The following is a 14209-nucleotide window of genomic DNA, read 5'->3' as shown; positions in this document are numbered from 1 at the left end:
GTGTCCATGTGTCTGTCTGTGCGTCTCTGCATGTGTCCGTCTGTCTCTGTGTCCACATGTCTGTCTCTGCATCTCTATATGTGTCTGTCTGTCCATCTCTGTGTCCACGTGTCTGTCTCTCCATCTCTATGTCCACATATCTGTCTGTGCGTCCCTTTGTCCATGTGTCCGTCTGTGCATCTCTGTATGTGTCTGTCTGTCTCTGCATCCACGTGTCTGTCTGTACATCTCTGTATGTGTCTGTCTGTGTGTCTCTGTATCCACATGTCTGTGCGTCTCTGTAGGTGCTTGTCCATCTCTGCGTCCATGTGTCTGTCCGTGCGTCTCTGTATGTGCAGAGTCACCTGCCTATGCAAGTGTCACCTCCCCATCTTCTCTTCCTATTGGCACTCCACCTCCACCTTTTCCTCTCCCCGTCATCTCTCGTCAACCATCACTCTCTGCCCATCTGTCTTCTGCAGTCTTTCCATCTGCCTACAATAATCAGTCTACTAGCTAGCACCTATTGATCACCTATCTTTTCTATTACTTATCCATCAGACCCACCTTCAAAGGAACAATAGCTAATTGCCATGCGTGAATACAACTATATCACCCGAATTTTGCCTCAACAACCTGACTTTTTTCCCACGCTTCTGCTCTGATAAACTGACCAGGTGATCCCCTATTTGTGGTCAGTTCAAGGCTTGTCTGGTGCAGAGACACCAGAGCAGAGACCGGCCCGGGGCAGCACTGGGCACAGCATGGCCGGCACAGAGGAGGCCACCCCCTGCCTGGGCCTGAGGCTTCCTGGGTCTCAGGCAGAGATGCTACCTGTGAGCCTCAATGTCAGCTCCCTGCCTCGGCCGGCCCCAGCAGCGACACCCCCGGGGGCCTGCTGGTCCTGGCTCCTTAAAGTCTGCTGTTCCCCAGCCCATCAAGGGCTGGTCGTCAGCACGATGCTCTCATCACCAGCACCTTCATCACATCATCCTCTCAGCAACCACACTGCCATCTTCCTCCTCCTCACACGCCTCCCCATGCTGGCCTCATCACTGTCCCCCTCATCGTTTGGGGGCCTGGGCCACACCTGGCAGTGCTGGGGTCCTGGCCCTGCTCAGGCAGCTCCCGGAGACCCTTGGGGGGGGGCACAGGTGGTGCTGGGGTGGATCCAGGGTCAGTGCACATGAGGCCGGCACCCTACCCCTGCACGGTCTCCCATCCCCCATCCTACTTTTACTACCATCGTTCTATTCATCTCCTAGCTCAGGGCTGACACTTTCGGGCAGAGCGGGCTGTGGGTTGATCACTTTCCCTCTAACTTGGTTTATTTTCTGCTTCCCCCCACCCCCATTTCTCTTGACTAACAATCTCTAGGCTATGTGGGTGCATGGAGAAAGGATTGCTTCTATGTATAGCCTCTGCAAACAGCTCTTTTTCATGTCTTACCTTAAATCCACTGTGCTGGGTAATAAAGGAAAGCCAAAAAGCAGCAATTTCTCTGTTTCCTTCAGCCTCGGCAACCCCCCCTCCCCCCTCCAAACCCTCCCCATGTCCTCAGCGGGGCAGGACGTCTTCGTCCCCCAGGGTCACCTGCTCTGCTGTGGGCACCCATGCTTGGTCCTGCCCCCTGTCACTCACTCGCCCTCTGGGGGCCCTGCACTGGAAACCACTCAGAGGTGGCACTTGTGAAATGCCAGAGTCAGAACCACACCAGCAGGGCAGGGGACACTCATGTTCACACGTGATTGCGTGTGCTACAGAAGCCCACTGCATGCTTATGCTAAACTCACCGTGTCAACAGGACCCACACATTCATGATGCAGGTTTCTACATGTGATTTCTCATGTGGCAAGAGAAGTAAAGGACACGCTCACACACAAGACTAATGATGCATGCGCGCACACACGCACACACACATGCACACACTCATGCATACACATGCACACGCATGTACACAAATGCACACGTACACACAGGCTCACGTCTGCACACACACGCACACACACGCACATATGCACACACATGCTCATGTCTGCACATACACGCACACATGCACACATGCTCACACACATGCACACACAATGCTCACGTCTGCACACACACAGGCACACACGCACACACATGCACACACACATGCACAAATGCATACACACATTCACATCTGCACACACAGCTACTCACGCGGCAGAGAAGAACGACACTCCCATGTGATGGGGCACAGATGTGTGGCTTGTGTATTCACACGTGGGGAGAGACATACTTACACGTACAAAACAGTCCTGGTGTCGCCCACTTTCCCTGCATCGCCGACCGTGAGGGTGTCATAGCCGCGCTCCAGCTCGAACTCCTCAAAGGCGAGTTTGATGACCTGTGGGCCAGGGGGTGGCGTCAGACATGCAGCCCGGACTCAACCCATGCCACCATGCCAGTGCCGTGCTTGCTGCTATTCCTGAGCTGCGGCCCTTCCACGGCCCCAGGCTCTCAGGGCGGCACACCGGGAGGCAGCAGCTCCTACCTGTGTGACCTGAGGTGACTCTCCCCGAGACACACACCGTCACTCTGTGAGAGCTAAGGTGACTCACACCGTCTCTCTGTATGATCTGAGGTAATTCACACCACCATTCTGTGTGACCTGAGGAGACTTTCCCTGAGACACAAATTGTCACTCTGTATGACCTGAGATGACTCACACGGTCTCTCTGTGTGACCTGAGGTGGCTCACACTGACACACACTGTCTTTCTGTGTGACCGGAGGTGACTCTTCCTGAGATACACACCGTCACTCTGTGTGACCTGAGGTGACTCACACTGCCTTTCCGTGTGACCTGAGATGACTCTCCCCAAGACACACACCGTCTCTCTAGGGCACACTTCTAGGGCAGTGGGTGGGACCCTAAGCCTTCCTGCTGAGGAGGGACCCAGGCGTCCCAGGAGAAGTGACGTCTCCTTCTGGCCACTCGGCCCTGAGCTCCCCACGCTGCCCCTGGGGGACATGGCTACAGGATGGCGCCTCCCATGGGCCACTGCCATGATGAAACGGGTCTGCTGACTCGCCACCGGACTTGCACAAGGAGGATCTTATTCGAGGCTTCGTTCTTTACTGACAATAGAGCCTCCAGCTTTGAATCGAATCTTCCGGAAGATACATCTGGCCAGGTGGGCAATGCGTGACCCTGTTCCAGCACCATTCGGTCTAGGGGTCTGTGGACAATGGGGTCGGGAATGGACCAAGAGGGGATGAGACGTGGTCCTGGGGAGCTGAGCATGGACACAGAGGTCGAGGGGGGCGTCCCTGCCAGGTGTCCACAGTGGTCACTCGGCCTGTTTAGGGGCAGCACGGATACTCTCGAGGACAGAGGGCAGCCGGCCACTCTCAGTGGGCCCCTGGGATCAGGTGCTGGGGCGTGGCTCCCCCCTTGCCAGCCCAGTAGTGGCTGAGGCTGGGGCTGTGTCCAGTGCCTGGACTAAGAGGGTGGCCCCCATGTCTGTCTCCTTCTGGAATCACATCGTGCATGTTGCCAGCTGGTCCCCAGAGCCGAGAGAGCAGAAGGAAGGGAAAGGAGAGGGCCAGGTTCCCAGGGAAGAGGAACGAGGATGAGATTCCCATGGAAGCTGCAGGCCGGGTGGCATCGGCTGGGCCACTGGCGGGCAGTCGGCAGCGCACGCAGGCACTATCTGCTCCTATGGATCAGGGTTCGCTCCGGGCAGACGAGCACAGACAAGAGCAGCGGTGACTGCTGACTGCCAGCGTCTCCGATCTGTTTGCCACCCGCGGGTGGGGGCCCCAGTGTTAGGACTGGGGCATAAACGCTTCCCCAGCTGCCTGGGGTCTAACACTTGGGCCAGCGACTGTCTCATCCTGCCGACTAAGGCAGGAAAGTAGCTGATTCTAGAAGTGTCGGAACCTTTGCACAGTGGGAAAGGGCAGGACATAGCTAAGGCTCTGGCCCTGTACAAACCGGGCAGCCCACGGCGTCAGTGCCTGTGTGTGCTTGTGTGTGTGTGGGGGGGTGGCATCAGTGTATGTGTGTGTGTGTGTCGGGGGGCATATAAAAAGTGCATGTGGGGGATAGAGGTATCAGTGTGCGTGGCTATTTGGGAGGGAATCAGCATGTGTGTGTATGAGGTTGGGGGCATGTGTGTGTATGTGTGTGTATGAGGTGGGGGCACATGTGTGCATGTGTGATTGTGCACATGAGGTGGGGGCATGTGTGTGCATGTGTGTGTGTGCCTGAGGAGAGAACATGTGTGTGTGCATGATGGGGGGCACATGTGTGTGCATGTGTGTATATGAGGAGGGGGCATGTGTGCAGTGTGTGTCTGAGTAGGGGAAGTGTGTACACGTGTGTGCATCTGTGTATATGAGGAGGGGGCACATGTGTGCATTTGTGTGTGTGCGCGTATGAGGACGGGGCACATGTGTGTATGAGAAGGGAACATGTCTGCGCACATGTGTGTATGAGGAGGGGACACGTGTGTGTGTGTGTGTGTGTGTGTGTGTGTGTGTGTGTGTGAGGTGGGATGGGCCGTCAGCCCTCCTGGGTTCTGGGCATGCCCCTTGTCAGCACTCAGGGAACACCCTGCCGTGTGCTCTGGGCCACAGGGCTGGGGTCTATGCTGAAGAATCTCTCCCTCTCAGGGACACTCCCCAGGACACAGTCTCCAAGGCCCCGCATCCGTGCTGGGGCCGAGGACACGGGGCCACAGACCCCTAGGAGCCGGAGTCTGGGTAAGAGATAGCTGCTTGGCGAGTGGACCCCAGCCCAGCATAGAGGGGATGCTTGTTTCCTGAGATGGGGGTCAGAGCAGCCCACAGAAGCTGGATGCCATCATGCTGACTGGGCGGCTGCGTCACACTTGGACATGCTGGAACCTCTAGCTGTGCCCAGGGGTGGCAGAGCCCCTCACCCTCTGCCCTCCTGGCAACACAGGCCCAGGGGTCCTGGCTTCAAGGGCAGGGAGGGAATCAGGTGGTCCTCTATGGCCACCACGGGAACTGAGGAGGGCCACGGCCGGGGGCCCGGGCAGTTGGTGCTGGGTGGGGGTGGACAAGGAGGGCAGCCCCCACAGAAGCACAGGGCAGGCAGAGGAGAATGTCAGGGGGGACAGCGCGTCCAGCGGGAGGGACTCTGGGACCCACAGCATGGGCAGGTGCCACCACCTAGTGGCCGAGAGCAGAAACGGAGCCACAGAGCACCGGGAACAGAGTCCTAGCCTGGCGGGAGGGAGTTCCAGCGTCCACTTCGTCCAGTGTTCCCACTGCATCTAACACCGCCCCCCCACCGTGTCCAGCTCCCCCGCTATGTCTGGTGTACCCACCGTGTCCGGCTCCACTTCTGTGTCCAGTACCCTACTGTGTCCAGCTCCCTCTACTGTGTCCCAGCTCCCTACACTGTGTCCAGCACCCCGAGTGTGTCCAGCACCCCTTGCTATGTCCGAATGGTCCCCATTGTGCCGAGTCACATCCCCGATGGCCCCCACATCCCCCCCACTGGCAGCTTCTCTGGATGTGAGGGTGAGGATGTGTCTCTCCATGACCCCTGTGTCCCCCCTTTTCTGTGGCAGTGCAAACCTGCCTGACAGAGACACCGGACACCCAGACCCAAGCAGGAACATTTTATATCCACAGTACAGAGACGAGGGGGCCCGAGCATAGGGCTGTGCCCATGGGTCCTGGGCTCCTGGTCTCAGCACGAGGTGCCACCTGTGGGCGGGAGGGAGCAGTGCAGGGCAGGGGGCAGTCAAGGGCTGGGCTTGTCTCCAAGTCCTGGGCAGCTCAGAGCTGGCATGCCCTGTTGGGGTGGGGGGTGGGGGGCTGATTCTGGGCCACTGGTGGGGGTGGAGTCTGGGGAGAACCCAGGGTCGCAACCGCACACACACATCCCACTCGGAGAAATTCCATATCGGAAGGATTTCTCACTTGCTTCCCCTCAAGATTTTGCATAATTGTAGCTCATTTTCTTTAATCCTACACCAGGAAAGCTTGTTTTACATATAAATTTAAAATGTGTACATAGACATGCACTCGCTTGCGATCATTTTAAATCAGAACATTTCACCCTCCCCTCCCCACCCCCCACCAATATGTGCCAATCTTCATTTCCATTCCTCCTCGTTTCCCTGTATCTGATTATCTGGATCTTGCCCGTGTAAGGCTTAGGATACACGTGTGAGCACATGTCATAAATCTACTGTGTGTCGTAAGGCACGGCCCGGGTGCTCCAGTGTGTTCTGCAATGAAACAGAAATAGCTCAGCTGAGCGCTCTGAGTCAGCGAAGACCCCGGTCCCCGGGAAATGAAAGCTGCTTCTCCAGAAACGGCTTTCGGGTGGTGCCTGTTCCTCCCCGCGTGAGGGCAGGCCCTGGTAACGGTCATCTTACTACGGGGCTTTGAAGCAACACGCTAGTGGCTAGTGGCACAGATTCGGACCAGTTAACTAGAACGGCAGCGAATCAACTCTGAGGACACAGCATTGTTTGGGTCCTGCTGTGCCCGGGGGCCTCTAGGGCTGCGCCTGCCAATGTCCAGGGGATAGTCCAGCTCAGGCACAGGCGGGGCAGGGGGCCTGACCCCTCCTAGCACCATCTCCCACCCAGAGTGCTGGTTTTAGACCAGCCAAGGACAGCAAGGAGCAGGCACGTATGCAGCCACTGGTGAAAGTCACTTGACTCCTGGAATCTCCTCAGGTTTTGGGCTTTGGGCCCTGGTTACATACAAGTGGCCGCTCCACTAAAGAGCACCAGCTGCTGGACACTGCAGAGTCCCAAACGCCACGTGTGCATTTACAACCACAAAACTCAGACTGTCAGAGGCAGGCTGGGATGCAAGTGATCCTGGGAGATGCCAGAACCGGGTCATTCTGGAACAAAACAGAACCTGCTTTCTCATCTGCAATTCCAGCACACGGAAGATGAAAACAAATCCCCAAACTAACCAGAGTAGACACAGGACACGGATGGACGAGTGGCCCGAGGCTCCCGAGGGAGCTGAGTGACGAGGTAGGGGGCACACTGCGACTTCCCGGGTCCCTCCATTCAAGGGCAGCTGACCAGTGTCTGGACACACGAGGTCCTGGGGGATGTGCCTGGGAAGCCCCTCACCCCAGGGACGGGCCCACGCACCCCTATCCCTCTGCCCAGCCCTCGATGGGTCACCTATGGAGACCCCAGAAACCCTGGCCAGCAAGCTGGGGCTGCCTCCCAGGACACAGTCAGGGTTGTGGTCATCTCGTCCCAGCAACACCCGAAGGGTGAGTCCGTCCCTGCGTCCAACTGTCCTGAGAACATGCTTCAGGGGCAGTTCCCACAGTGGCCCAAGGTGGTGGCATATTAAACGGGGGCTTCCTGTCCGCGAACTATGTCCAGATCAAACCCACAGACCACTCGAGAGGACACGACTCCCACCCTCGAGGCCTCCCTGATCTGTGTCAGATGGGCACTGCCCCCAGAGCCCCTGTCCCTGCCCCCTGCTCTGGGGAACCAGCATGCATTCCTTCCACACATCACCTCGTAATGCTGAGATGGGCCCAGAGGGAGCCGTGGACACAGCCCTCACTTGCCCCGCTGGGGGGAGCCCCAACTCCGCACTGCCCTTGCCCCCCACATCCTGCACAGAGCCCAAAGCCCGTGACTGGTGTGCAGCTGAACAGGGGGGGGGGGCGGGGAGAGGGAGGAGATGCTGCACAAAACAGAGCAAAGGGGAGGAGGAAAGTGTCAGGAGAAAATCATCAGCATCCGACTGAGGAGCATGTCAGATGCCAGGGAGGCCAGTGAGGAGATGACAGTCGGACTGATGGCTGAGTCTGGGGTCCTGAGAGAATCAGGGGCGTCTCACCTCCACGCCTAGATGCTCAAGGACACACACATGCACACAGACTCTCACGCAGACACAGAAGCACACACGCAGGCACCCACACTCAGATCTCACATGCATACATGAGTACACACAGAAACGTAGGAGCACACACATGCACATATGTGTGTACACTAACCCGCAGGAGCACACAGGCATGTATACACAGATACAAAAACACACAGGAACACACACTTGCACTCATGCATACACACACGCATAAACACACACAAGACTACACACACATGCACTCAGACATATAGAGACAAACCACAGGACTATATGCACGCACTCATGTGCACACACACAAACATCCATGGACCACACACACATGCATTCATGCGTAAAAGGTAAAGGTAAAGGCCCTCCCGTTGATCGTCGATTTGCTCGAGCGGGCCCAGTAACGTCTCCATTGGAGACTTTGTTGTTACTGTGTCTGGCATATCGAATACTCTCGGTAGCTTGCCGGGCTCTCCGAGAGGGGCGGAGGAATCGAACTCGGGTCGGCCATGTTGGCTGCGTGTAAGGTGAACGCCCTACCCGCTGTGCTATCGCTCCAGCATTCATGCGTACACACACACAAACACACACAGGACCACACACATATGCACTCATATGTACACACACAACTACAGGACCCACACATGCGTTCATGTGTACACACAGACATGCACTCATGCACACACACACAAACACACAGGACTACACTCACATGCACTCAAGCATACACACACTCAGAAACACACAGGACCACACACACATGCACTCACGCATACACACACTCAGAAACACACAGGACCACACACACATGCACTCACGTATACACACGCATAAACACACATAGAACTACACACACATGCGTTCATACGTACACACAAATAAACACATAGAGGACCACACACATGCACTCATGCATACACACACATAAACACATAGAGGACCACACACAAATGCACTCATGTGTACACACAAAAATACACACAGGAACACACACATGAACTTACCATGTATACACACAAACACACAGGACTACACACATGCACTCACACATACACACACAAACACATATAGAACTACACACATGCGTTCATGCGTACACACACATAAACGCATAAAGGACCACATACACACATGCACTCATGTGTACACACACAAATACACACAGGACCACACATATACACTCATGTGTGCACACACAAACACACAGGGCCACACACATGTACACGTGTATATACACAAACACACACAGGACCACACACAAATGCACTCATGCGTACATACACAAATACACACAGGACCACACATACATGCATAGCACACTCGGGCCCAGAGGCAGGTCTGCACCTCGGCCACCCAAAGGATAACTCAAGAACAAGAACCGGCGGAAGGGGTCCCCACCCGCCTCCGCCCAGTTCGTTGCCTGCCTCAGCGCTGCCCAGGGCCACAAGTTTCCCGAGCAAAGAGGCCAGAGGGCACTCTGTCTCCAGAGGGGGTCCCGATGGCCACGATGGGAAACAGAAGCAAACAATGGCCCGAGTCCACTTGCTGAGGTACTCTCCATCCCGGACCCCCTGCAGGAGAATGTTCCAGAGGTCCAATGGGCACCCCCATCCGGGAAGGAGCCAGGCTTCTGAGGCCTCTTGGGAGATGCGTCCACCCGCCCTTGTCTCGCTACCGGGGGGGACAGGTCTTTGGAGCCTCCCCCCACACCCCTCCCCTTGCAAGTCGGCCCCTTCTCGGCCTCTCCGCAGGCCCGTCTCCACCCCAAGCTGCCCTGGAAAACCCCCTTATTTGGAATTTCTCCCAAGGAATCAAATTAAGTCTAATTATACTTAATGGCAACGACTGCTGCTTAATTTGGATGGTAATTCTGCTTAATCGAGACACCGTCAGGTGTCAGAGGTGGGAGTCTCAGGGAGGTGCGGACACAGGGAAAGGCGTCCCGCAGCAGTTGGAGGCCTGCCTGCTCGGGGGCTGGCCAGTGAGGGGTGGACACGTGGCTGTGTGATGTGCAGAAACCTGGAGGAACAGCAACTCAGAAAGGGGGAGAAACTCACGGAGGGGATCCCCCACCCCGTGGCCAGGGTCCCTGCTGCCAGGCAATCCTGGTCAGGGCCCCCAAGTTACCCTCAGGGTGTCCAGAGAGAGGAGCTGCTGGGCCCAGGGACAGCAGCTTGATCCTGGGCACCACATGGTCTTCAGAGCCCCCCAGGAGTGACTGCCCTGAGCACTGCCAGGTGTGGCTCCCAAACAAACAATGCCAGAGACAATGTCCTCAGGAGTCCATGGGCAGGTAAACCCGCGGCCACAGAGTCCCCCCTTGAGGTGACCACCAGAGCTGCCTTCCTGACTTCACTTAGGGACGGGAAGGCTTGGGAACATTCTAGAAGCTCTCATGCTGAGAAAGTCCCCTGGTCTCCTCACTGGTCTGCCTGTGGCCACAGCCTTGAGGTCTGAAGCCTCCCTGCCCAGGGGTGCGGCAGAGCACAATGGTCTTGGGGTCCACAAGTGTCCCCAGAGGACATCATGTGAGATGAGTAACCTCATGTGCCACTGAGGCATCACGTCGCTGTGTGTCTGTCCAATGACATCATGAGGTTGCAAGGGAGGGGCCTGTGAGGTCACTGAGACCCACTGTGAGGTCACAGTGATGTCATTGTGATGCTGTTGTGACGTAGTGCTGCGGAGAGCAACAATGACCCCCGAAATCACTGTGATGTCACTGTGGGGCACTGTGATGTCATTGACATGTCTTGTGATGTCACTGCCTACAATAGCCCACCTGTGCTTTCAAATTGACCACCACTGCCCGCCTGTGCGCTCTCACCTACAGCCACTGCCCACCTGTGCGCTCTCACCTACAGCCACAGTCCGCCTGTGATCTCTCACCTACAGCCGTGCCCACCAATGATCTCTCACCTATGACCGCTGCCCGCCTGTGCTCTCTCACCTACAGCCACTGCCCGCCTGTGCTCTCACGCCTACAGACCATGACCAAGTCTCCCTGTGGGAAGCCGTCCTGACTCAGTCGGGGATAATTCCTCAGTGGTGACATATTTCACAGCTGTTGGGGCCCCAGAGGTCACACAGTGCCACCTGCCACCCTCGCCTCAATAACCAACAGAAAATCATCCTGAAAAGCAGCTGAGTTGCAGATCCCAAAGGAAGTGAACACACGGGGGAATCTCATGTCGTCCTGAGTGCTGACCTGTTGCCTAACCACCATGGCCAAGCTGGCCTGTGAGCTGAGCCCCTGCACCCCGGGGCACAGCACTCAGACACCGACCCTTGGGCGCTCCTCCTCCCCACCCACCCCTGCAGTGCTCCTCTTCCCCTCCTCCTCCCCACCCAGCCCTGTGGTGCTCCTCCTCCCCACCTAGCCCTGCAGGGGCTGTTCCAGGCCCCCAGGGGCAGCCCGAGCCCTACCTTGTCGGGGTCCGAGGTGGTGATGACCCACACACATTGCGCGTTGTCCTCGTACTGGACGGGGTAGTTTGGGGAGGTGATGATGCCCGAGGGCCCTCGCAGGTTCGAGCCACACGTCCTGGCTGCAGACACAGAGAGAGGTCAGAGTCCCCAGTCCTCAGCTGCCCACCGGGAAAGCTCTGAAACCCGCATCCCAGGTGGCCAGTGTAGTGGTGGATGCCGGCGGGTGCTGGTACCCCATGATGCAGACGCCCCACCAGGGAGGCTGAGGTGTGGGGAAGCTTTGTGAGCACCACTACAGAAGAAGGCAAAGGAGCGATTGGCGTTCGGCTATACACGGCTTGTGGACATTAGATGGAGACCACGAATTCATCCCCGAGTCACAGAAAACAGGACACCCAACCCAGACTCACTGGGCAGCCAGCGAGGCTGGGAGTGTGGACACGTGACCTAGCTGTCCACAGTCACTCCCAGCCATGGACACCTCTCTAGTTGTCCATAGTCACCCCTGGGCACAGAGCTGGCCTGCCGGACTCACTCCCAGGGACAGAGCTGGGCTGTGGTCAGTGCTCAGGTGTGGCATGGCTGCTACTAGCCACTCTGGACTCTCACCTTTGGTCACTGAAGTGGACCCTGGGAGCTGGGCCACAGCCCAGCTGTTGGTGGCATGACCCTGTCTATGTAAGGCCCCACTCCCATCTCAGAGCCACATGACCCCTGGGCAGCCCGGGAGGCCCCCGGCACTGCTGGGCACTGACCAGCCCAGTCTGAATGGCCGAGCGCTTTCAGATTTGAACACAGACCCTGCAGAAAGTGACTCTCGTCACAGTGCCTCTGCCGAGGAGGAAGCCTGTGACGGCCCCTCAGAGAGAGGTGGCATCATGCCCCAGGGCTCCTGCTGACACTGGCCACAGAGGCCACGGTAGCAGGGACACACAGGGAAAACCAGAGCATCTCTCATCCCTGCACTGCACCTCAGCCTGCTCAGGTGCAATGAGGTGTGGCAGAGAGAGGCCACGGGGCAGAGCGCGGGAGACTAGAGCCAAGGCGGGCATGGGCGCCCCCCACCCCACACCCCCTGCCCCCAGAGCAGGAGAGATGGATGAGAAGAGCAGAGCCCACATCTAGGTCTCCTCAGCAGCCTGCACTGGGCGCCCCCAGGAACGGCACCAACACCCTGACACAGTGACACGGATGGCAGCTGCCACCCCGGCTGTGAGCCAAGGACTGTGAGCGCCTGGGGGAGGAGAAACGCTATGTGGGAAGATGCAGTAAAACACAGACACTGCCGGCCAGTAGCTCCGACCAGAGTGGGTGTGCACCTCCTCCTTAGGAGACCCCCACCCCCCCACCTCAGGACAACGGGCCGCGTCCGGGTATCAGATCTGAGCACTGATGTGAATGGCTGTGCTGCTCCTGAGATTTCCCCACAACCCACTCAGCATCTGTACTCGTGGCTCTGCACCCCTGCGTGGGGTTCCACAGATGCCAGGACCACCCTCAGGGGCCTAGGACACTCCCGGGGGGTGGCTGGTAAAAATCACATCAATGGGCCCCAGCTGATGGGTATAGGGTGGGAGGGAGAGAGATGCTCAGGGAGCGTCACTTATCGGCCCTCCTCGGCCCCAGTGGAGAGTGAAAGATTGACAAGAAGAGCAGATGCGCAGAGAGCACACGTAAGAACAGACTTTGCTTCCCCAGACCCAGAGCCGAGACCAGAGGTCACCATGGGGATTCGCACACAGGACCCCCCCCCCCCCCCCCCCCCCCGCATCGCACTCCCTGGCGTCTGTTGTCAGGGCCAGGATTTCAGAGAGGGCTGAGAGAGTCTCAGGTGAGAGAATTCCTTGGAAGCGCTCCTGTCACTCACGGGCTTCGCTGTCGAGTCAGAGATGTGTAAGTCATCTCCAGCCCCCTTGGTAAACTTAGCTGTGGAAGTTTGCTGGAAACAGAGCACCACACAGTGAATATCTGCCTGTGAATATCTGCCTCCTGTCGAGGGCATTCATCCTGGGGCTATTCAGGGTATTGAAGACCATCGCGTATTTCTGGGAAGGCCAGCAAGTGGACACCAGGCCTGGCCAGTGTCTCCACAGCTGGCTTTGAAGCTCAATCCTGAACCGGGTTCATTAAAATCGGCTCTTGGCTTTCTGTGAAATACAGCTCACCCACTGCTTGGGGGAAGACGATTCCCAGTGATTATCTTTTCAGAGAGACCCGCGGGAGTGAAATATTTCTAGGGACAGACACTTTCTCCACACCCAGCCTACAGCGTGCCGTGGCTCAAGGCAGCAAGAGATTTCTCACCGACCATTCTCCAATTAATTCATGAGAGAGATTTGTCCTTTTCTTCCCCAGAATGAAGCCTCGGTCTCTGCAATGCATCTTCTAATAAATGAGAAATCATAACACTTTTTTTTTGTCCCTTCAATTTTAATCAAGCCATCAAAATCGCCAGATGAGAGGAAAGACGTGGGAAGTGTTTGTTCCGTTGGCCTGAAACACAACAGATGGAACAATCTGGGACATTTATCTGATTGTTCCTCCCGGAAAGGCTTGCAGCTTGGGAGTGGCTGGAAGCTTCAAGAATCGCATCTAATTCTGCTTTTGCTTTTGTTCTGAGCCACACGGGGAGGTGGTCAGGGCTTCCCCTGGGCATGCACTCAGGGATCACTCCTGGTGGTGCTGGATCCACTCTGCAGAGCTGGATATGGACCCAGCCGGCTGGGTGCAACGCAAGTGCCTTAATCTCTGTACTTTTCCGTTGGCCCCATATTTTATCTTTTTTAACAAAACCAGAACCGGAACCATGTTGAGAGGGAAGCTGGATGGGAGGGGAGTCTGATTCAGAATGCCAACTTATGCTATTTTTCATTCAACTGGTAAACGTTTGTTAAACGCTACTTTTGCATGTATTTCTCTTATGGAATACAAAGCCACACTTTATC

The 14209-nt window shown here is 56.7% G+C and overlaps 1 protein-coding gene across 1 annotated transcript in view; it reads right to left on the bottom strand.

Annotated features, from left to right (window-relative positions):
• The window catches only part of CSMD1 (CUB and Sushi multiple domains 1), a 968167-nt gene that overhangs the window by 162548 nt on the left and 791410 nt on the right, over positions 1-14209 (bottom strand). Inside the window, exons 10-11 of the mRNA XM_056113926.1 lie at positions 11262-11383; positions 2247-2350 (exon numbers count right to left, since the gene is read on the bottom strand). Coding sequence (XP_055969901.1) covers positions 2247-2350; positions 11262-11383 — 226 coding nt within the window. The remainder of the gene's footprint in view (positions 1-2246; positions 2351-11261; positions 11384-14209) is intronic.

This window comes from Sorex fumeus, unplaced genomic scaffold (assembly GCF_029834395.1).
Source record: "Sorex fumeus unplaced genomic scaffold, SorFum_2.1 ptg000024l, whole genome shotgun sequence".
Lineage (NCBI taxonomy): Eukaryota > Metazoa > Chordata > Mammalia > Eulipotyphla > Soricidae > Sorex > Sorex fumeus.
Note: the sequence above shows the minus strand (reverse complement) of the source record. Positions and strands in the feature narration are given on the sequence as shown.